Raw genomic sequence first — 25,716 nt, forward strand, 5'->3', positions numbered from 1 at the left:
CCCGAGAACACAAATTTACCCAAGGGTGCTTTAATTTCTCTAGTATTTTTGTGGTCGGATCACAGGTTAGGGGTGTATATGTACTCTGGTCAGACAAGTGCCCCTCGGCTTCTTCTCTATATATTTCTGTCGGTACCCCTACTACACTCCCCCCTTTATCTGCTCTTACCACCACAATATCACTGCGTTTTTTCAATTTTATTAATGCATCCTGTTCTTTCCTAGGTAAATTAATATTAGCTTTAGGATATAGTGTAGTCTTTAAGGACTGCCTTTTGAAATAAGTCAATGGATCCACCCAGAGCAACTGGGGGTGAAAACATTGACTTCCTTTATTTTGAAAAGGCTAGGGAAATAGATTCTTGAGTAGTGTCCTCCTTTTCTTCAAACTCTGATGTAAGCATTGCGATACACTCTTTTTTTATGTCCGAAAAACCGGTTGGTATCAGTCCCATTGTCCCAATCGTAGCTGGAATTTCTCCAGGGTGCCATATTCTTTCGGTTGCAGGTTTATTCACAAATAACTTTTTTAGGTTAATATTCCTAATAGATCTCTCCAAGTCTATTTCAAAAACAGTAGGGTTAAAGTCCTCATAAAGTCCATAATTCAAACCTCTGGATAATAGGGATGTAGTGTCATCATCAATAGGGTCATTAGTAAGATTAATTACATTCACAATAGTATGTATTTCCTCCACGGGTTTATTTTCCTTTTCCTCTGCTCTCTTTCTCCTCTTTCTCCTGCTGCGTCTTGTTCTGACCTTCCTAAAGGGATATCATGGAGAGTTTTAGTAGAGGGATATAGAAAAGAAGTAGCAAAAAATACTATCCTCCACTACAAAAGCTCCCATACGGAGGCCGTTAAAAATGGTATCCCATATGGGCAGTTTTTGCGATTGAAAAGGAATAATGCAAAGGATGAAACTTATCAGGAACAAGCTATGGATTTAGAGTCGCGGTTAGTGGAACGAGAATACCCGGTAACACTTATTAAAAAAAAGAATGAAAATCGCCAGAGAACCGCATATTCAAATAGATTCACTTTCACATTTCAGAATTCACCTGTTAATAAAACTTTGGAGAGAGCTATAAGAAGAAAGTGGTATATCTTAGAGACAGATGAAGATATTAAAGACATAGCAGAGAAAAAAACATTAATTTCATACAGGAAAAACAAGACGATAGGAGAAGCTATAAAACAACAAAATAACAAAGAAAAAAATAAAAATAAAAAAACAGATTGGCTTACTGAATTAGCTCCTATAGTTAATTATCAATGTAAAAATTGTAGTTTCTGTAAATATAACTTGGGCCAAAAAACATTTAGAATAGGACCTATTACACACACTGTGAGAGAACTTATGACATGCAGATCCAAAAATGTTGTTTATGTAATTTTTTGCCCATGTGGCTTCTATTACCGTATTTTTTGCAGTATAAGAAGCACTTTTTCTTCCCCAATCGCGGTGATGCCCTGTATTAACCCTTCAGATGCGACGATCAAAGCTGACCGCCGCGTCTGAAGGGAAAGTGACACTAATCCGGCTGCTCGGTCAGGCTGTTCAGGACCGCCGCGGTGAAATCGCGGTGTCCTGAATAGCTTACAGGACACCGGGAGGGACCTTACCTGCCTCCTTGGTGTCTGCTCTGTGCCGGGATCACCTGCATGGCCGGCGCTCTCCTTTGACGTCATCAAGTCGTCGCGCACGCCGTCCCGTCATCCAATAGGAGCGGCGTGCGTAGCGACGTGATGACAGCGACGGAGAGCGTGGATCCCGGGGAAGAAGACGTCCGGAGCGTAGGGGACACCGATGGAGCGACATCCAGGGCAGCGGCGACGGGTCCGGAGCGGCGGGGACACGTGAGTATGACCTCCTATACCAGTGGTCTTTAACCTGCGGAAGATCACTGTTGGGTTCAGAATCTTTTTTTTCTAGATTTTGCACCTTTAAAATTGGGTGCATCTTACATGCCGGTGCGTCCTATAGGGCGAAAAATACGATATATTGGGAAGACGATCAGACAATTATGTGCAAGGGTGAGAGAACATTTTTATTCTCTCTGCACTAAAAAGGGCGCCCCTACCCCCCCCCCCCCCCCCCCCCGATTCATCTCCCATATAGTGGAAGCACATGGAGGTAGCCATGAGCAATTGAAGTTCGCCGGCATCGAAAAGGTTACAGCCATACCGGGTATGAGAGCCGATAAGAATCTTCTGAGAAGAGAAACTCATTGGATCATTGCTACTGATGCATTAGGCGTCCTAGGGCTCAATGACAAAGTAGATGTTTCTGTTTGCTTTTAAACTCTGTTTTTAGTTCCATTTCGCTGTGGTTTAAACAGATAATGAATAACCCTCCTACCTTTAGTGACGTCAATGTCGAAGTGAATGGTGATTGGTAGCGGTAATTATCCACCTGTATTTAAGGTGACATGTTCCGGTCTAGAGTTAGGCCCGTCGAAGCACTAAATAGTGCGAAACATCGTTGTCGCCTCTCAATGGTACCCCCCATTACATCTATGTGTCCCCCCATGATGTACTGATTGTTGTGAGTATGTGCAAATACATTTGCAGAAGTAGGAAGATTGGTGAGTTGCCGGCTTTTCATTTCTTCTATCAAGTTCGTTACAAGATTTGTAAATAACTTCTATTAAAAATCTTAATCCTTCCAGTACTTATCAGCGGCTGTATGCTCCATAGGAAGTTGTAAAGTTCTTTCTAGTCTGACCACAGTGCTCTCTGCTGACACCTCCTTCCATGTCAGGAACTGTCAAGAGCAGGATAGGTTTGCTATGGGGATTTGCTCCTACTCTGTACATTTCCTGACATGGACAGAGGTGTCAGCAGAGAGCACTGTGGTCAGACAGAAAAGAAATTCAAAAAGAAAATAACTTCCTCTGTAGTACAGAGCAGCTGATAAGTACTGGAAGGATTAAGATTTTTAAATAGAAGTAATTTACAAATCTGTTTAACTTGATTAAAAAAAAATGTTTTCTAGGGGAGTACCCCTTTAAGCATTTGTCGAGAAGAAGAAAATAACGGGCACAGGATAGGTTTTCTATGGGGAATTGCTCCTACTCTGGACAGTTCCTAAAACAGACAGAAGTGTCAGCAGAGAGCACTGTTGTCAGGCAGAAAGGAAATTCAAAAATAAAAGAACTTCCTGTGGATCATACAGCAGCTGAAAAGTACTGGAAGGATTAAGATTTTTTAATAGAAGTAATTTACAAATCTGTTTAACTTGATTAAAAAAAAAATGTTTTCTAGAGGAGTACCCCTTTAAGAATTTGTCAAGAAGAAGAAAATAACGGGTCCCGGCTCAATGATCAATTAAGTATACCCAGGGATTAATCATACATGCCGTGTCCCGGGGGGACTATAAAGCGATGATCTGGAGCCAGTTGTCGCTACGCTAAAGGCAATTCCTGCGGCTTTCTAATCACGGGAACGCCACATGGTCTGATTGCTTTCATGGCCGGTTTACCAGAGGTTCTCCTCAGCATTATGAAGGGTTGTAATAAATTGTTCGGCCTGCATGATCTCTGCTCAATCTTATAGCAATACAGAATATATTAAACTAAGAATCACCGGGTCTCTCCGCAATTCCGGAGCAATTCTGGATTTTGATATCTGCAAACTGCAGTCACGTGTGGTCATTGCAGTTCATTTAGCGCAACGATAAGGAAGTTGCTGACATGAAGCAAAGAAGACCCAGGACGGCGCAGCACGCTGTGAATTCTCTCTCTCTCTCCCGGCTTTATAGTTTACTGCACTCTGAAATATGAGTGCGATCTGAACGCTGCATTGTTAAATAGACATGGAGCGATGTGCGAAGTACCGTAAAGAGTACTGTATCCATACTGAAGGTTTACTTTTTCACAATCCATACTGTAGGCCAGTGGTCTCAAACTGCGGCCCTTCAGATGTTGTAAAACTTCAACTCCCAGCATGCAACATGCAATGCATCGAAACTGAATTTGAAGCATGTCAGGAGGATAAAGTTAGGGTGTCTGCCTTCTCCCAGATATATATATATATATATAGAGAGAGAGAGAGAGAGAGAGAGAGAGAGAGAGAGAGAGAGAGAGAGAGAGTAGTTAGAAGTAGCTGTATTAGTCCAGTGATGCAAAATCATTGGTAGTTGCAGTATCTTGTAATACCTTTTTTATTGGACTAACAAGATTTTGTAGAGAAGCTTTTGGGATTCCTCCCTTTATCAAGTCATAAGCATTTCTGAGCTCACAAGGAGAAAACACACGTTCTATCTCACAGAATATGCAGGGGTTAAAACAACATATGTGGAGAATGGACATTAAGTTGGGCCATAAATTGTATAGCTATTCATATATATATATATATATATATATATATATATATATATTATTTTTTATTATTATTTTTTTTTTCCATTAAAATATGTTCCTTTTCTAAGAATCGGCCTTATAAGGATTTTTACAAAGAAGTATCAAAAAAACTATGTTGATAGGGGGAGGTGCTTAAAACGAAAAAGAGAAAAAAGAAAAGAAGGGGTAGTCCAGTGCTGAAAAACGTATCCCCTATCCTAAGGATAGGGAATTTGTTTCAGATCGCGGAGGGTACGAGACTGCTGGGGCTGCCCGCGATCTCCTGTACGGTGCCCCGGCTCACTGGACAGATAGAGGGTGTCGACCCCCGCACGAAGCGGCGACTGACACGCCCCTCAATACATCGCTATGGCAGAGCCGGAGATTGCCGAAGGCAGCGCTCCAGATCTGGCATAGAGTTGTATTGAGGGGGCGTGTCAGCCGCCGATTCGTGCAGTGATCAACACGCCCCCTTCCCGAGGGTTTGCCGGGACCCCGTACAGGAGATCGTGTTTTTCAGCACTGGATATCTCCTTTAATAACACCAAATAAAATCCACGGCAAAAATCATAATTCAGTGCTCAAAATGACCAACACCAACTTAATAGTGCATAAATAACGGATCGAGGACCAGATTGGGCATTCACAATCCCAAATTAGGTATGCACGATTTGTTCATGAGAGTTATATCATAAGCAACTCTACTTTCCAAATTACCAACGCGTTTCAGTCAGTTTTAAATGGCGTCTTCAGGGGAAATACAAAATGGTTATTGCAGGAAAAATAATATTTTTTATATATCAACTGGCTCCAGAAAGTTAAACAGATGTGTAAATTACTTCTATTAAAAAATCGTAATCCTACTAATAATTATCAGCTGCTGAAGTTGAGTTGTTCTTTTCTGTCTAACAGTGCTCTCTGCTGACATCTCGGTCAGTCTCGGGAACTGGACAGAGCAGAATAGGTTTGCTATGGGGATTTGCTTCTATTCTGGACAGTTCCCGAGACAGGTGTCATCAGGGAGCACTTGGACAGAAAAGAACAACTCAACTTCAGCAGCTAATAAGTACTGAAAGGATTAAGATTTTTTAATAGAAGTAATTTACAAATCTGTTTAACTTTCTGGAGCCAGTTGATATATATAAAAAAAGAAACCCCCATTGATCACCCATTTAGAACAGCAGCAACGGTCTCCGGTATCTGTAATTTGAACAAGAAAGCAAGGCTATAAATCCTGTTAAATTCAGGCTCATATTGTGACCCTGAACATGGCTAGTAACACTCACGGCCATCAGAGATCCACGAGATACCTGTAAAACAAAAGAGCCCTATCACTGCCTGTGTTTTCAAGTACCTGTCAAAAAAAAAAAGACCACCGTACACTGTGCCTCTAGGCGGCTATTAACGATTACGCTGCTGGTTCTCTTGTCCCCACGATCAGAGTGCTTACCCGCAGTGGTGGGGAGCTGTGCAATGTTTACTGCTATCATAAGGGTTTTTGCCTTCCTCTGGATCTACACTGTAGGAATATAGGTTAAAGGGGTACTCCGGTGGAAAACGTTTTTTTTTTTTTTTTTTTATCAACTGGTGGCAGAAAGTTAAACAGATTTGTAAATTAGTGCATAAGAAGAAAATGAAAGGTCGGCACTCACCGGGTTTCCAATTCAGCAGATTTTATTGCACAATACTCACAGCCGTAGTACAGTTCTAGGGGAGACGACGGATGGTAACAGAAGCACGTTGAAGCACTACTAAGTGCGAAACACTGGTGTTGCCTCTCTGTGGTACCCCCCTCTGTTACCATCCGTCGTCTCCCCTAGAACTGTACTATGGCTGTGAATATTGTGCAATAAAATCTGCTGAATTGGAAACCCGGTGAGTGCCGACCTTTCATTTTCTTCTTATGCACTGATGTCATTTTCTACGTGAGTCTGAGCACCACCGTACCCTCCCTCCGCAACAGCGACTTAGTGTCCATCCGCTTCCAGGTACAGAAGTTAGCAGTGCCGAACAACTTCTCTATAGATTTGTAAATTACTTCTATTAAAAAAACTTAATCCTTCCAGTACTTATTAGTTGCTGAATACTACAGAGGAAATTATTTTCTTTTTGGAACACAGAGCTCTCTGCTGAAGCATGAGCACAGTGCTCTCTGCTGGCATCTCTGTCCATTTTAAGAACTGTCCAGAGCAGGAGAAAATCCCCATATCAAAAATATGCTGCTCTGCACAGTTCCTAAAATGGACAGAGATGTCAGCAGAGAGCACTGTGCTCGTAATGTCAGCAGAGAGCTCCGTGTTCCAAAAAGAATAGAATTTCCTCTCTAGCATTCAGTAGCTAATAAGTTCTGGAAGGATTAAGATTTTTTTTAATAGAAGTCATTTACAAATTTGTTTACCTTTCTTGCACCAGTTGATTTTAAAGAATAAAGTTTTCCACCGGAGTACCCCTTTAAACTTGATGGATTCTTGTCTTTTTTCAACCTTATGAAATAAGGAACTATGAGATATATGATGCCCTATTCCAAGTGTATATTCTGCCTATGTTTATTGCATTTATTTTGTACTTATTTTGGGTATATTAACCATAGTTATTTTTTGGTTAAGCAACATGATGCTGGGGAATTCCGGTCTTGTGTCCCATACTGCTGTTAGGAGATAGCAGGGACTAATGAGGGCTGGAAATGATTGGTATATGAGCCACCAAGCTTTTCATAAAATAGGGAGAGGATCCCCTTCAGGGTGTGTTCTGTAGTACTGTGTTAAAGGGGTACTCGGGTGAAATATAATTTTTTTTTTAGGTTTGGCCCATAGCTTGTTATGATTGTACCTTTTGATTCAGATTTTGTACCTATGTGTTACCAGCTTGTTTTATCTGACTATTCTTTATGTCCCTGCACTTAGTCCAGTGTAGGAACTGTTGTCCAGTTGGGGGCCACCACTTGGGGCTGATCATCCAAGTAGGTAGGGGGAGTCATTGGGAGTTAGATGCAGGTCTGAACTGCTCCCTGCTTTGAACATGACACATACTATGTCAAAGGTGAAATGTTATGTTTGAGGTAAACAAATATGTCTGAGGTTAAAACTGGATTGCATATTATAATTGAGTTTACTATGAACAAATACATTCTCCTCCCTGTCGCTGAAATGTTTAGCAACAGAGTTTTTCCTTTTTTTCTATACTTTTTATTTTTCTGTTGACAGAGCCACATGGGGATAATTTTGATTGCAGGGCACGCCTTACATTTTAAAGGACGTCTGCAGCAAAAGACAACTTATCCCCTATCCACAGGATAAGGGATACAGTAAGTGTCTGATCACGGGGGGTCCGACCACTGAGACCCCCCGTGATCTCCTCCGGCTTAGCCACGGCCAACACGCCTCCTCCATGTATCATAGAACTGTATGGGGAGGGGGCGTGGAGGAGGCGTACCGTCGACCCGTCAACACTACGCACATTAACAGCTCACATAGAGTGGCGAATTTTATGTTAAACAGGACTGTCGAGATTGAGCTTTTCAAGCCAACATTTTCAGAACAGGGGGGGGGGGGGGGGGATAGGGGAGGTCGAGCAATGCTGGACAAGAAGGGTATTGCTAGTTCTCCAAAAGACCAAGGGCTAGAGCTCATTTACCAAGCCAAACCCCTAACCACGCCCTAACCACACCCGGAAACACACATTACACCCTTGGCCACGCCCAAGCACAACCAGCCTCTTTCTTTAATACTCCCCTACTGCTGTAATAACACACCACACGTATGCGACCAACACTCTATTTAGCTGCTGAGGCCCGGGGCTATGGGTGTCAGACCCTGGGCTTCAGCCCCCTTAGCTCCCTCCAGTGATGCCCCCTTGATGCATTCAAAGATGACTACTGATTGGCTGGTTCATTTTACAATTTGTTAATAAAGGCATAAAAGGCATCATTCTTCATTTAAGAAACAGTATTGTCCAATTTTGTCACATTCCTATACTCAGTAGCCATGAGCTCACCCCTACTGGACTAAATGGGGGGGGGGGGGGAGAGAAAGAACTTGGCAGACAATAGGAAACCTGTGTGATTTATATGATATATCTCTTTGATCTATTTTCTTATCTTTATAAATATTCCACTATTCTTTATACCTATGTATGGGTTTTTTAATGCCCGGTCGTTTCATGCAATCTGTGTGAGTAACTTTCTCTTTATACCTCCCTCCTCTTCTTTATTTCTAATTTTGCAGAACACAATCTGTTGGGGCTCCTGGGAAAGATAAGGTTAACTTCTTTGGGGAAATACCAGTGCTGTTATCAGAGAACATGACATGTGAGATATACAGAAAGGTTAGGATTTACGTCTGGTTAGCTGCTATGTGATTATTTATTAATAAATTCTTCCTTAGGATCTGAACATCTTGTGCCTACACTGTAAATTATTTGTAAGATATGTAGAGCAGGCTGGGAGTTCTTGCAACTAATATGAAAGATTCTCACTTTGGATTTGAGCTAAATGGTTGTAAGCCAAACTCCTCAGACTGACAAAATTAGACACTTTAAAAAATAGCTTAGGTAGCAGAGTTAAAGGGGTGCTCTGCTCACATACATTTTATCCACTATCCACTATTTAATAGGCTATGTGACTTTATTTACAAAAAATGTCTCCTTACAACTTGCAAACTGTTTTTCACTGTCTGCTGTTAGGAGAATTCCGTCCCAAGAAGCCAACCTAGCCTGAGCCGCATGAATGCAACCTGAGCCTTTCTGCCTCCTCCAAAGGGTCCATGCTGTGCCTGAAATGTAAATCAAGGCTTCCTGTTATTTTTGTATACCAATAAACTTCTTTGTAGTTGCCTTCTTGTGTTGCCTAGCTATCACAGCCATCTGTGGCAGAAGCAGTTGCTTAGACCAGGGCTTCTTATAGGATTTAACCCCTTCCTTGCTTTAATCCCTGCTTCCTCCTTCTTATAGTTTGTCATCTTCATCATTGAGGCAACAGCCGGTTACAGCATAGGACACTCCTAGAGGAAGCAGAGTGAAAAGCGTCGGAGAGTGAGGTGGGGGAAGACAAGGACAATCCATTGTGCACTATACAGTGTCGTTCTAGGCAATGTTAGATACTATTGCACTTTATTTGTTTGTATATTGATTTCTCTCTGTTATTTATTATTGGGCCTTTGCCCTCACTATTACGTGTATATAGATACATTTTTTCGATATTTATTGGGCCAAGTGCAATTATTGTACATTCATATTTTTTTTTATGTTTTCCATTTTTTGCAACAGTACAATTGTTGTAGTATCTTTATTTTTCAATCTAACCATATCACTGATACTTATTGCTACCATCACTTGTGCTCTCCCACCATTGATTTTAATATCATTGCTACATATCATTATTGCTTTGTTCATTCTTTGGCTAAGGATATATACTTAGTTGGCTTGGCAATTTTTTAAATAATTACATAGTGAATGCTTTTTTTTTCCAATTCATGTTAGTTTGTTGTACTGCATAGACCTGGGCTGCTTTCGCAGGGTAACTGTCCTGCTGTGAGGTTGTTGTTTTCCGTTCTGATCCTTGATTAGATGATGTTGTGTGATTGGCCAGAGAAGTAGGGGAAAGGAAGTACAGGTGTAAGTATTACTGGCAAACAGCCCAGCTTTGTAAATTTTTCCTAAGAGGGAGAGGACAAGCAATATCTAGGCACCATAGAGGGGCTCAATAACAGCAGTGAACATTAAAATCACATTGTCATGACTCTGAATGGTTTATATAACACCACTATGCAGGTTTTTAAAATTATTTTAAAAGTGTAATCCTTAGGTAAGTCCAATATTTCTTCATTGGCAGTGTTCCTGTTACATTATGCACTCCGGCCGCAAACGCTGGCCATGAGCGCATTGTCCCCCTACCTGCTGCTGCCGATGAGGCTGGGACTCGCATTGCCGGACGTTCATGTCTGAACTGTTTCCAACGGAACGTACGAAGGGGGCCTTTGTCATTAGTCTACTGTCCGGTAAAGCCCTGGCTTTGGCTACACCCCTTTGGGACCATGGTGATCCAGTATCCTCCAATTTGTCGGCATTCTTGGCAGAATTTCGCAGTTTCTTTGAGGAACTCGCACGTGCCTCTTCAGCTGAGACGGCATTGCTGAACCTCTGTCAAGGGAATTCTATCGTTGGTGACTACGTGGTTCGATTCCGCATTCTAGCTTCTGAACTTGCCTAGAATGAAGAGGCCTTGATGTGCGTTTTGCTAAGAGACAACAGGAACTGCGCTTAGAGACGGAACCTCTATATTGCATGTGTCACACAAATATAAAACGTAACTTTTAATGTGACAAAAAATTATAATAGTAAGGAACGCAAAGTATTAAAAACACAGCTCCATTACAGTCATAAATGTCTGTAAATGTGCCTACAGGGCATGTATTGAACCCCAGTGCTAGTGGGTCACTGCAATTGGACTTGAATAAGTCTCAGATCTCAGGTATAAATATACGGTCCTGATGTTATGAATGCTGGAGATACTGGATTGTACTCCCCAGAGTAAAGAGGGCAACAGTCTCTCTTCTAATTGGCCACTTATGTACGTGGCACTTAGATGATATTTAACCCATAAAGTATTTTCAGGTCCACCAGCACTTAGCACCCAGTGCCTGCTGTGCACCACAGGCGTGGGCTATAAGTCGTGTACCCTATTAATTTGCTATCATTCGGCATAGACTGCCTTGGAGTTGCTAATTAAAATACAAATCTGTCACACCCCGACATGTTTTGTCACAATGTGGCTTTATCAAGGAGACAAACTGACATCAATCAATCAATCTTGCCGAAAAGGCTATACATGGAGATCATTCTCGTCTTACGCAACAGGAGAGATCACGACAACGAAATTAGAATTTGTGCTTGTATAGTGCTAGCCCAGAGCACTTTCTCAAGGACTGTACAGTTTGCCCGCACCTAGGGTACATAAGAGAGGCGTCCCTGGCTGTGAATACTACCTCTCCACGCTTAACTATTCCTGTACAAGTCTTCGCTTCAGCCAAGACATCTTTCAGAGCTAGAGCATTTTTGAATTCTGGATTCGCAGGGGACTTTATTGATGTAGCTTTAGTCCACAAGTATCATCTTCCCCTTACTCGGCTTGCCAAGCCCTTGTTCATCTCCTCTGTTAATGGACAAAATCTGGACTGTAAGGTTAATTTCCATACTGAATTCTCTCGTCATGCAAGTGGGAGTATCGCATTAAGAAAAGATTGTATTCTATGTTCTGCCACACTGTACTTCTGAGATTCTTCTTGGCCTTCCTTGGCTGCAACGCCATTCCCGCAACTGGATTGGAGAACTGGAGAAATAATTAGCTGGGGACAATCCTGTCAAAATTTTTGCCTCCAACCAGTTCTGCGTGAAGTTGTTTCTCGTCTTCCTCCTTTACCTGGCTTGCCGCCACCTTAACAAGATTTCTCTGCAAGAAGAAGTTTTCTGCAAGAAACCGGCTGAGTCTCTGCCTCCACATCGTCCTTACGACTGCACTATTGATCTTCTGCCTGGTACCACTCCTCCTCGTGGCAGGATATACCCTCTCCAGGAGAATCTCCAAAAGGGATTTATTCGTATGTCCTCTTCTCCTGCTGGAGCAGGTTTCTTCTTTGTAGGGAAGAATGATGGCTCACTCCGTCCATGTATTGACTACAGGGGACTTAACAAAATCACAGTCAAGAACCGATACCTTCTACCTCTTATCTGAGAACTTTTTGACCATCTACGTGGTGCCAAGGTCTTCTCCAAGTTGGACTTACGTGGTGCGTATAACCTCTTTCATATCTGCAAGGGAGATGAATGGAAAACGGCCTTCAATACTCGTTGTGGACATTTTGAGTATCTTGTAATTCCTTTTGGTCTCTGCAATGCTCCAGCCATTTTCAAGAGTTTGTCAATGACATCTTCCGTGATCTTCTCTACACCTATGTTGTCGTAAACCTAGATGACATCCTGATCTTCTCTTCCAACCTAGAGGAGCATCTTTCTCATGTTCATCTGGTTCTTCAGCGACTATGGAAGAATCACGTCTACGCCAAACTGGAGAAATGCCTGTTAGAGAAATCTAGCCTTCCGTTTCTTGGCTACATTGTCTCTCATCAGGGCCGGCAGATTGATCCATATATATGTTGTCAGCAGTATTGGATTGGAATAGCGTCGTCCTTTGGGCCTACATGCTATTCAACATATTCTGGGATTCACTAACTATTATTGTCATTTTATCCCACATTTTTCATCCTTGGTTGCTCCTATTGTGGCTCTCACTAAGAAGGCATCTGATCCTAAATCTTGGCCTCAAGAGGCTGAAGAGGCCTTCTCCCGTTTAAAGTCTGCATTTGCCTCTGCTCCCGTGCTTACATGACCTGATCCGGAGATGCCCTTTGCTTTGGAGGTTGATGCCTCATCTATTGGAGCGGGTGCCGTTCTCACTCAGAAAAACACCAAGGGTAAGAGTGTGACTTGTGGGTTCTTCTCCAAGACATTCTCTCCTGCTGAGAGGAATTACTCCATTGGAGATCGTGAACTCCTCGCTATCAAGCTAGCTTTGGGGGAATGGCGACATTTATTGGAAGGTTTTTCTCATCCGGTCAGCATTTACTCTGACCATAAAAATCTTCTATATCTTCAGTCTGCTCAGCATTTGAACCCCCGCCAGGCAAAATGGTCACTGTTCTTTTCTAGGTTCAACTTCTTCATTCACTTCTGTCCAGCAGACAAGAACATCAGGGCTGATGCTCTCTCCAAGTTCTCTGATGTCATCGGTTTGGACTCCACGCCTAGGCATATTATTCCTCCTGACTGTTTGATTCCTGCCGCTCCTGCCGAGATTCAGCAAGTTCCTCCGGGAAAATCCTTTGTGCCCGCCAGATTAAGACGCAAGGTCCTGAAATGGGGTTATTTTTCCTTGACAGCAGGACATCCTGGAATACGAAAGACTCTACTTTTTATTTCCCGGCACTACTGGTGGCCCCAACTTGAACGCGATGTTTATGATTTTGTTCGGTCCTGTGAAAGATGTGCCCGTGCCAAAACTCCTCGGCAAAGACCTGCAGAACTCTTACAGCATTTACCCTTTCCAGAGACTCCGTGGTCCCATATCCCCATGGATTTGATCACCGATTTGCCGCTATCTCATAATAACACTGTCATCTGGGTTGTTGTAGATCGGTTTTCCAAGATGGCTCATTTCATCCCTCTACCAGGTCTTCCTTCTGCCCCGCAGCTGGTGAAGTACCTCTTGTTGCATGCCTTTCATTTACATGGTCTTCCTCAGCATATCATTTCGGATCGAGGTGTGCAGTTTGTCTCTAAGTTCTGGAGAGCCCTTTGTAACCTTCTGGACATCATTCTGGACTTCTCTTCGGCCTACCACCCTCAGTTCAACGGTCAGGTGGAGAGGGTTAATCAAATCCTTGAGACTTATCTTAGGCATTTTGTTTCAGCTCGCCAAGATGATTGGGTCGACCTTCTCCCCTGGTCAGAATTCTTATAAAATCATAAGGATTCCGAGTCCACAAGGTCGTCTCCCTTTTTTGTTGTCTACGGACTCCATCTCCGTTCTCCTCTTCCCCTCCCAGTCTCCTCCAGTGTGCCTGCTGTTGATAAGCTGGTCCATGACTTCTCCACCATCTGGCAACAGACCCGACAGTCGTTATCCCAGGCTTTTTCACGCATGAAGGCGCAAGCGGATAAAAGTAGAAGACCTCCTCCGTCCTTCTCTCCTAATGGTGTGGCTTTTATCCAAATACATCCGCTTCAAGATCCCTTATTACAAGCTCGGACCCCGCTACCTTGGTCCCTTCAAGATTCTACAAAAAATGTATCCTGTCTCCTACAAACTCCGTCTACCTGCTACGTTGCATATTCCCAATTTCTTCCACGTTTCTCTCCTCAAGCCTCTTGTCATAAACCAGTTCTCTCAGAAGAATCTTGTCCCCACACCTGTCTCTGGCTCTTCTGACGTCTACAAAATTAAACAGATTCTTGCGACAAAAACTGTGAGCATATATTATTAATATACTATATAAATATATACTAAAAGCATATATTATTGGCATAAATAACATGCTGAGGCCTGTGCTGCTCCCCTTTTCTTTAAGAAGTTAGTATTGATTTTGAAATTGCCCCAGGTCCCCTCTTTTCTATGCATCCCAACCGAGTAAATTAGGCTGTACAAAAAAAGCTTTAAAGGGACAAATGCAACTCTATAATCTTTAACTGACAGCTAAAAATGTCCCTTTTTTCCCTGCCCATTGGATGAAGGACGAGGGAAATATCCTCTTTGAACTACAAAGTTTTGATGTCTGGAGATTAAAGACACCACGTATAGTTTAATTACTATAATAACCACTGAAGATTTTCCCCATTATTATCAAATATGCAGATAAAATCAAAGTTTGCATCAGTTTTCATCATTACTGCGAATTACACAATTATTGTCTAGGTAAAGGTAGAACATTTCCTTTAAAATTTCACAACTGTAGAACAAAAATGTTTCCAATTATAATGGAATTTAGTCTTGTAAACCAAAATCCTAGAAAAAAGTTTTACTCATCTGAAATTAATATTTTCCTGTGCTCTGAAGAAAGCACATAAAGGGTTAAGGTTGAACCCCCAGCCTGTTGGATAGAATACATTTAGTTAGCAATAAGCCCTAATTTGTATCATTAAAGAACAGCAAGAACACACTGACAATGCTTTTGTAGGCAGTCACAATGGAATTTATTAAGGGAGAATGCCTGTGCTGCCTTCGGGCTATAGGAAAATAAAATTTCAGGTAAAATTTCCTTTTCATTGATAGAAACACAGAATGTCTCGGCAGATAAGAACCCTTTGGCCCATCTAGTCTGCCCAATAATCTGAATATTATGAATAGTCCCTGGCCCTATCTTATATGAAGGATAACCTTATGCCTATCTCTATCTTATATGAAGGATAGCCTTATGCTTATCCCATGCATGTTTAAACTCATTTACTGTATTTGCAGTGACCACTTCTGCAGGAAGGCTATTCCATGCATCCACTACTCTCTCAGTAACGTAATACTTACTGATATTACTTTTAAACCTTTGCCCCTCTAATTTAAAACTATGTCCTCTTGTGGTAGTTTTTCTTCTTTTAAATCTCCTCTCCTCCTTTACTGTGTTGATTCCCTTTATTGATTTAAAAGCCTCTATCATATCCCCTCTGTCTCTTCTTTCTTCCAAGCTATACATGTTAAGGTCCTTTAACCTTTCCTGGTAAGTTTTATCCTGTAATCCATGTACTAGTTTAGTAGCTCTTCTTTGAACTCTCTCTAGAGTATCTATATCCTTCTGAAGATACGGCCTCCAGTACTGCGCACAATACTCCAAGTGAGGCCTCACCAGTGTTCTGTACAGCGGGATGAGCACTTTTTTTTAGCACTCTTTTTACTGCTTATACCTCTCCCTACACATCCAAGCATTCTGCTAGTGTTTCCTGCTGCTCTATTACATTGTCTTCCTACCTTTAAGTCTTCTGAAATAATTACTCCTAAATCCCTCTCCTCAGATACTGAGGTCAGGGCTGTGTCAAATAATCTATATTCTGCCCGAGGGTTTTTACGCCCCAGGTGCATTATCTTGCACTTATTCACATTAAATTTCAGTTAGCAGTGTTCTGACCATTCTTCTAGTTTACCTAAATCCTTTTCCATTTGGCGGATCCCTCCAGGAACATCAACCCTGTTACATATGTTTGTGTCATCAGCAAAAAGACATACCTTACCATCGAGACCTTCTGTAATATCACTAATGGAGATATTAAACAATATTGGTCCCAGTACAGATCCTTGAGGTATCCCACTGGTGACATGACCTTGCTCCGAATATTCTCCATTGACTACAACCCTCTGTTTTCTGTCACTCAGCCACTGCCTAATCCACTCAACAATATTGGAGTCCAAGCTCAATGACTGCAGTTTATTGATAAGTCTTCTATGTGGGACAGTGTCAAAAGCCTCACTAAAATCTAGATATGCGATGTCTACTGCCCCTCCGCCATCTATTATTTTAGTCACCCAGTCAAAAAAGTCAATAAGATTTGTTTGACATGATCTCCCTGAAGTAAACCCATGTTGTTTTTCATCTTGCAATCCATGGGATTTTAGATGTTCCACAATCCTATGCTTTAGTAGGGTTTCCATCAACTTCCCCACTATTGATGTCAGTCTTACTGGCCTATAGTTGCTTGATTCCCCCCTACTACCTTTCTTGTGAATGGGCACAACATTTGCTAATTTCCAATCTTCCGGGACAACTCCTGTTACCATTGATTGGTTAAATAAATCTGTTAACGGTTTTGCTAGCTCACCACTAAGCTCTTTTAATAATTTTGGGTGTATCCCATCAGGCCCCTGTGATTTATTTGTCTTCACTTTAGAAAGCAAACATAGAACCTCTTGCTTAGGCAGCACACACAGGGACTATGAAAAGAAATAACATTAAAGGAGTATTCCAGGATTTTTTTAATTCAATTTTTTTATTTTATTTGTGCTACAGGGGCTGTAAAGTTAGTGTAGTTCATAATATATTATCTGTTCTTGATTGCTGGTCCCGAAATTTTTATGTGATCTTTGCCCAGGTGTTGAAAGAGAGCGTGTCTGTGCTTCAATGGGTGGAGCGACCGCTGGTTGGGAGGGAGATCATTCTCCACAGGACTGCAGGGAAGGAAGCCTAGCTGTGCTTCAATGTGTGGGGTGGTTGATATGTGGGAGAGAAATAAGCCACCTCCCACCTAGAAACAAGGGATCTTGGGGATTGTAGTTGGCGGGAAGGCACAGAAACAGGAAATAAGCAGTTCACACAGAAAAGCCAGAAGTGTGATGAGGGACACAGGACATGACCATTTACCACCAACACAAGCACGGATTCTTGGTAAGTATGTCCATTACTGGCTGACTGGTAATTAGTAAAGTTACCTTATGTTGGATAACCCCTTTAAGAAGGGATACTGTTAGGGACCGACCGGGGGACAGGGAGAGTGAGCCCTAAACTGACCCTAAAACCATTTCTCCCTTCCTACTTGCCCATCCACCCTAAATGGTGAATTGACAACTGGGCGCCGTTCCTCCCTGAACTAAAGTGCTGGGGCCTAATAAAAACACACACTAATAAATAGTCGGTCACCAGCCAGAAAACTAACAGGAACATACAACTCTATAGTATATAAGATCAGAGGGCACAGATCAGAGAGTAGAACAGAGGACACAAATCAGCGGTCGTGAGCAGAGGACACCAAAGATCAGTGGACATGAACAGGGAGCTCAGTGGCCATGAACAGAGGACTCTATAGATCAGCAGTTATGAACAGAGGACTCAAAGATAAGTGATCATGAACGGAACTCCAAAGATCTGAATAAAGAACTAAATAACAAATAGAGTCCAAAACACCAGACAGGAAAACTAATAAGTCAATAGACTATAGGAACAGACAGGAATATAGCAAAATTCCCCAGAACATCCAATAGACACGAAGTCCCACTGGACCAGAAACAGGGATCAATAGCTACACAGGAATTATCGCAATTCCCCACATAACCTCCAGTAGAAACAGGAATTTCTTAATACTAGAACGCAATCTCCCAGAGTCCACCTTGGAGCACCGAGATATCTTGTACTAATTCTCAATTCCCCGGATTCCCCATGGAGCAGAAACAGGGATGCCTAACATAGGACACTGTTCACACTGGTCACACAAACTGGACACTCCACTATAGGAATAGCCATTAATAATAAATCCTTATAGACTTCTGACCAGAGGCACACACACCGCAGTGTGGTCAGGATGCTGGCCCAGCAGGAAAACAGAAATATTAAACACAGAACTTCACATAAACGGATACAAGAAAATACACAGAGTGAACAGACACATCACAGAAAGGATATACAAATCCTAAAACCAACTAAACAAACACAGCTTAAAATCTACTAACAGCATGCCAAAACATGGCTAAAACCAGAAAATACAAAGTGCATGCTAAAACAGATATGGTAGATTAAAAGCTCAAATAAGAAGAGTTTCCCCCAAAGCTTCCATTAGCGGCATGGCAGGATATAATGATGTAATCACCAGCACAGATGCTATGCTGGGCTGACTATAAATATACACACCCTAAAGACTATTGGTTAACAGAGGCCTGGGCTGAAAAGGCCAGAAACATTTAACCATTCCCTGGCCAGGAAACATAAAACTGTTCACACACAGAAAAACCAATCGTCTGTGTGTGAACACAAACCAATCCAGACATGACAGATACTCTTTTTGCCTAAGGTCAAACTCTCTGCCATGTTGATGTCCAGCCTATAGTGCTTGATGAAAGTCATCAGAGAAGACTATGTTGCAGCTTTGCATATTTGATCTAGTGATATGTTAGATGACATAGAAGTGGTCCATGTGAAATTGGCTTTCAGAGAGAGGAAAAATGTAAAACCGATGGTGGTTTTGATCCACCTTGCAAGGACAGATTTACTCCCTTTATATCTCTTGGACAAATAAAGCATTATCCTTCTGAAAGGGACATCTCCTGGTTCAGTAGAAGAGAAAAGACTTCTCTTGGAATAAAAGATGCGAAGTTCTCAATGCAAGGCACTCTAAAAGGTCTCTGAGAAAGGGACTTGTGCTGGAAAGCTTGCAGCTCACAGATTCTTATGGCAGATTTTATTGCCACCAGAGATGTTGTTTCCCATGATAAATATTTCAACTATGCCTGTTCTTAAAGGGGTACTCCGGCCCCAAGACATCTTATTCTCTATCCAAAGGATAGGGGATAAGATGTCTGATCGTAGGGGTCCCGCCACTGGGGACCCCCGCAATCTAGCATGCAGCACCCACCTGTAAGCAATGCAGGAAGCGTTGGAGACACTCAATGTTATGCCTCCCGACCACGGGGACGGTGTATGGTCACGCCCCCTCCCATAGACTTGCATTGAGGGGGAGGGTGGGACTTCACACGGGGGCGGAGTCGTGATGTCACGTAATGTCACATAACACTGAGAGCCTCCAGCGCTTCCTGCAGTGCTTACAGGTGGGTGCTGCATGCTATATTGCGGGGGTCCCCAGCGGCAGGACCCCCACGATCAGACATCTTATCCCCTATCCTTTGGATAGGGGATAAGATGTCTTGGGGCCAGAGTACCTCTTTAAGGCCTAAAAGGTGCTAGGACCGGACACTTCAGAACTAATGACAGATCCCAGGAAGGATCTGGATGATGTAAGGAAATGAAAGGGTTACTGTTAGCACTCAACTGCTGCTGTGGCTGCTGAGAAGCTAAAAAAAAGAGAGAGGATTATACTACAGCACTCTGTAAATTCAGCAGTAAGTATACTGACATTTTCACAATGGACAACTTTAAAGGTGGTCAGAGATGAGGGAGAAGCCATGATTTATCTTTCAGGAGCAAAGTGGATCATCTTCAGCTGTCAGGCTGCTTTAGCTTGCTGGTACACAGCCCAGGCTTTCTTGGACTCTCTCTCTCTGTCTTGCAAAAGTCCCATGGTAAACCCTACCACCACTGTCCTGAAGTAGCTGTAACCAGAGACAGATTTATCCTGACAACAAGCAGTGGATAGCAGATAGCAAGAGAAGTGACACATCTAGTGGCCAAAACTTTGGAGATGTTTTTCTGGGGTAAAGATTCATTTTTGGTTAATCAATTTATTTTTTTCAAACATGTGAGGAATAACATTGGCTATCACATGGGTCATATTCAGCACAAACTCCATTTCATTGTTTCCTTAAAAAAAACAAAATGCTCGATTTTTGTTCACTTTTCTTTTAGACCAAAAATTTAGACCGATTTGTCCATTTTTATATTGTGTTAATTTAGAACATTACCTCCGGGATTTAAAGAACAGCAATCAATTTCACAGGTGAACAGGCACTTTAGCAATCTCCCCCCAGCTGAGCGCGGCGCCGTCTATAACATATGAGTAATGTAAACAGCTTGTGGTAAAAGAAACTTTTAAGTTAATCAATTTACAAGAGCATATAACACATCCGGGCCGTAACCAAGAGGAATTACAAGACATCAAGTCTAAAGAGGATTGTAAGGAAAAATATATTATGGAAAGGTATTGCTGATTCCAAGATGGCACTACTACTCCCAGAAGCCTCCTGCTACATATGTGTAGTGTTATAGTATTGTTTGTATGCTGTATGGTGGTATTATTTTGGTTCTGTATGACAGTATTGTTTGTATACTGAATGGTGGTATATTATTTGGCTACTATATATTGGTTGTATTTGTATACCGTATGGTGGCATTAAGGTGGATACTGCATGGTGGTATTATTTGAACACTTTATGACAGCATTCTTGGTACAGTGGTCCCTCAACATACGATGGTAATCCGTTCCAAATGGACCATCGTTTGTTGAAACCATCGAATGTTGAGGGATCCATGCAATGTAAAGTATAGGACAGTGGTCTAAAACCTGCGGACCTCCATATGTTGCTAAACTACTACACCCAGCATGCCCGGACAGCCAACGGCTGTCCGGGCATGCTGGGAGTTGTAGTTTTGCAACATCTGGAGATCCGCAGGTTGAAGACCACTGGTATAGGAAGTTGTACTCACCTGTCCCCGACTCTCCGGACCGTCACCGCTCGTCAACGCTGCCCTGGATGTCGCCCTCCATTGCTGTCGCTGCATCCCCGGGGTGTCCCCGACGCTCCAGCAAGGCCTCTGCTTCCCCGGCATCCTCGCTCTCCGTCGCCGCCATCACGTCGCTACGCACGCCGCTCCTATTGGATAACGGGACGGCATGCGCAGTGTCATGATGATGATGATGGAGAGCGCCAACGATGCAGGGGATCCTGAAGAGGATGCGCAGGAGCCCCGAGGACAGGTAAGTGATTGTCCACACGGGGCACCATAAACGGCTATCCGGCGGCAGCTGAAGCTGATAGCCGTTTATGCGATGGCCCCGACATACAAAGCATCGTATGTTGATGCTGCCTTCAACATGCGATGGCCTCTGAGAGGCCATCGTATGTTGAAATGATCGTATGTCAGGGCCATCATAGGTCGGGGGGGGAGGGGTCACTGTATACTGTATGGTGGTAGCATTTTGGTTCTGTACGACAGTTTTATTTGTATACTAATTGTGGCATTATTTGGTTACTGTACAGTGGCATTATTTGGGTACTGTATGTCAGTTTTTTTGTATACTGTATGGTGATATTTAGGTATTGGATGGTGATATTATTTCTAAACTGTATGTATTATTTGTATAATATATGGTAATATATTTTAGTTAGTCTATGGTGGCATTATTTGAGCACTGTATTTTGGTATTATTTGTATACTTTATGGTTGGTATTATTTTGGTACTGTGCATTGGTTTTGTGGTATTATTTGGGTATTGTGTGTAATTTATTTTCCCCTTCTCTTCCTTTAAAAAAAGACAGGAGGATCTTGCACAATGTTTTGGAGTTATTAACTGTTACATAGTGGTATCTGAAGGCTTACAAAAGTTTCAAAGACTGGTAACATTAAAAGAGGGAGGGTAAAACACAAGTGAACTCCCAATATCCATTATGAAAATGATGGGGGTGCATACGCCTTAAGGATATTGGTATTGCTGTTTTTGCGTGTTATGTGATATTTTACTGATAGTTGTGTTGTACCTCAAAAAGTCTGGGCCCCAGCCCACCATGTTGAATAAGAGCTAATACTCTGTAGTGTCACCATGATCAGACATCTTATCAACTATCCAAAGGATAGGGAAAAAGATTTCTAGGGGCGGAGTACCCCTTTGAGACCAGGTATGATGAAAAACGCAAAAATACAATTGGCCTGGTCCTTAAGGCCCATTTATGTGTTTTTCATCCTCGCCTTCTAAAATCCATAACTCTTTTATATTTCCATCCACAGACCCATGTGAAGGCTTGTTTTTTGTGGGACCAATTGTAATTTATAATAACATCACTCATTTTACCATAATATGTACGGTGAACCCAAAAAAAATATTATTTGTGTGAGGAAATGTAAATGAAACCATAATTCTGCAAATTTTGGAGGGTTTAATTTTTACTCTGTACCTTTAAGGTAAAAATTTCTTGTTGTCTTTATTCTGTGGGTTAATATTTTTTAAATGATACCATGATACCATTGCACTGCTTTTAAAAAATCTCAAACTTCTTTTTACAAAATTAGTATGTGTAAAAATGACCTATTTTGACCACCTATAACTTTAAAAATTTTACGTATACGGGGATGTGTGAGGGCCCATTTTTTGCGCCATAATTTTGTGTATATATGACTTTTAAGTCGCTTTTTATAATTTTTTGGGAGGAATGTTATGTGTCCAAAAAGCATCAATTTGGACTGTACGTTCACTGTACAGGATCATTAACATTATATTTTGATAGTACGGGCATTTATGCACACAGTGATACCAAATATGTTTATTTATTTATTTTACACTTGGGGGTAAAATAGGCAAAAGGGGCGATTTGTAATGTCTGGCTCTGGCCATACACAAAGAGTTTACTGACTTTAGTTGGGCTGGTGTCGCTTGGAGCTCACCTGTATCATCTGGGTGTAGTTCTCAGCTCTGCTACCTATCAGGAAGGTGTATCCCTGATCATCTTCCTTTATAAGCTAGGAGCAGTGATCAGTTCATTGTCTGTGAAAGGTTATACCTTAGCTGACACCTCCTGCTTACTGGATACCTGCTTGTTTATTGATCCTTGGCTTTTCCCTTGACTCCTCTCTTGCTCTGCATTCCTGTACTCCGCTATTTCCTGGTACCGAACTCGGCTAGACTGACATTGATTTGACATGTGTGTGTGTGTCTTAGTGTATCTCAGTTAGTTTGTGTGCCTCCAGCTGTTTCCCAATTCCATCTGTTATTTTGACAACGCTGCCCCAGCACATAACAGGGATGGTTTGTCATTGTGGTTGTCGATCCATCATTTAGGACGGATAGGCAATAGGTAGGGACAGTGGCTGTGGGTGTGTTAGAGCTTCACTGTTCCCTGCCCAAACGTGACACGATTTACATTTTTATTGGGGGAGGGGATTTTTCAAATTTTTTTAAAACTTTTTTTTTTTACTTTATTTCTACACTTTATATGTCCTCATAGGAGACTATTTGTAGCAATCATTTGATTGCCATTACTGTTCAGTGCTATGCATAGGCAATCTTCTGCTCTGGTCTACTCAATATCAGACCAGAGCAGAAGACCCCGGGAGAGTGGAGGAGGCAGATAAGGGGACCTCTGGCCACCCCTTTGGATGATCGTATGCCCGTGGTAGCGCTGCGGCCGATCTGATCATCCAATATAATGCCCGCATTGCCGCAGATGCCGAGATCTGTATTGATCACGGCATCTGAGGGGTTAATGGTGGACATCAGCGCAATCTCTGATGTCCGCCATTACCGGTAAGTCTCTGGATGCTGATAGCAGCTGGGACCTGCCATGCATGATGCGAGCACCAGTTCGGTGCTCGCTTCATGTACAGGACGTAAATTTACATCTTGATGTACCACCACATCCGCACATACATTTACGTCCATTGTCCTTACAGGGTTAAACAAATATTAAAATTATAATCAAATACAAATTTGCATAAAAATTGTTCATGAATTTTTCTTAATAACCCTAGTCTTTTTTACATAAATTTTTATTTTGGAAATGTTTATCAACAACAACATGGGAGGCATCATCGTAAGTAGCCCTTACAACCACTTTTTTTATTGTGAAAAATCCGTAACGGAGATAAAAAAAACATAAGATTCGATCCATGTGTAGCCCAATGTGGGGTCTAAATCTTCCACCCTACTACATATATAAATGTAGGAAATGAGGAGAAATGCGAGCTTTGGCCTTACATCGAGATTTGTAAAAAGCAAAGTAAAATTACCTTCCCTGACTGATGTTAACAAGGGAAAGCCATGGTTTTCTCTGTAGGAATCCGGATAAAAATACATTGCAATTCTTCACAGATGATCGGTGCGGCAGCCTGAAATATGAGAAATCTTCAGATAAATGAAAGTAGATGTTCATGTTGTAAAATAATACGGCACGGTGCTTCTTTACCCGCTGGGAATCAGATTGTCATGTCCAAAATCTTACAAATATTACAGCTGTGTGACTCAAGCGTCTACGTTCCCCAGGCTGCATCCGAGTAATAAAGTTTTGAAGAAATGAAAATAACCTGTATTATCATTTGTGTATGTGAATAATTGTTTAGTAAAATATAAATATTAATAACTATGGAGACGTTTCACCGGCTACAATTGATTTGCTTGGTTTGAAAGCCAGAAAATGGTTTATTTGCGAGATTCCAATTCTAGGATACCATCCTGGGAGCAATGGATTCACGGGGCGGTTAAGGGCTCGTTCACATTTGTGGTTGGAGCTCTGTTGGAAGTTACAATTAAACTAATGGGAATCGAGCATAAAAATAAAATTCTAAAAAACAACAGACACCAGTCAGAAACTCAAGCAACCCTATTCAAAGTCAATAGGACCCATCGCGACCCATTGGTCTCCATTGTAAGACGGGACGTTGTGCTCCATTGTTTGGAACGGACTCTGCGACGGAGCTCACGATTGCCGATGTGATCGAGCCCTAAGCTTTTCCTCCTGCTGCTTCTGTGTGTTGGCAAGTTTGGTGACTGTACAGAATCCTACTTGTTTTGAGTTTGGCATAAAGAAGAACATGGGTAAAAGTAATAAAAAAGACAAAATAAGCACCATAATCCATGTTTAAAAACATTATGTATAGTAGAACACTAGAAACCAGTATGGTCCACTTCAAGACCAAACTGGTCCTTCTTCTTCATGTACAGATCTGTCCTTCTTTAAGCTTTGTTCACACTATGGAATGTCTGCAGGGAGAATCTCAGTGCGGACATTCCGCAAACTGCGGGCACTGGCATAATATGCCGACGCTTGGATCGCACAGGATTGCGTCTCATAGACGGCTGCAGTGTCCACAGGTTTATTCTTTCTGCTGACAGGGAAAACGGAATTTCCATGGCGGAAACATCTGGGGTGGAAATTCCGCCGTCTGCACAGCGCAGAAGAATCCTGTTAAATTCGACGGGACTCTGCTGCAGCAGAATTTATCTGCGCACATTCCAGGCGTAATTCCGCATGGAAATTCTGGTGTGTGAACATAGCTTTAAAGTTATTTCTTGGCTTGACATTTCCCTAAAGGTTCAGATGCTGATTGTCTTACTTTCTTGCGACAGGCAGAGCAGTCCCCCCCATCAAGAGGGCGCTCTACATGGCTGCCAATTTTGCCTATAGGCAGAGCCATTTAAGTGAAGAAAACTGTGACCCGTAGCCGAATGTGACCTGAGCTCCTGAGCTCAGTG

The 25,716-nt window shown here is 42.1% G+C and overlaps 1 protein-coding gene across 1 annotated transcript in view; it reads right to left on the reverse strand.

The window, feature by feature from the left end:
• Positions 1-332: 332 nt before the first annotated feature.
• Positions 333-25,716, reverse strand: part of LOC130275334 (uncharacterized) — a 116,763-nt gene continuing 91,379 nt past the window's right edge. The window contains exons 3-4 of the mRNA XM_056523584.1: positions 24,255-24,353; positions 333-765 (exon numbers count right to left, since the gene is read on the reverse strand). Coding sequence (XP_056379559.1) covers positions 333-765; positions 24,255-24,353 — 532 coding nt within the window. The remainder of the gene's footprint in view (positions 766-24,254; positions 24,354-25,716) is intronic.

This window comes from Hyla sarda, chromosome 1 (assembly GCF_029499605.1).
Source record: "Hyla sarda isolate aHylSar1 chromosome 1, aHylSar1.hap1, whole genome shotgun sequence".
Taxonomy (NCBI): Eukaryota; Metazoa; Chordata; class Amphibia; order Anura; family Hylidae; genus Hyla; species Hyla sarda.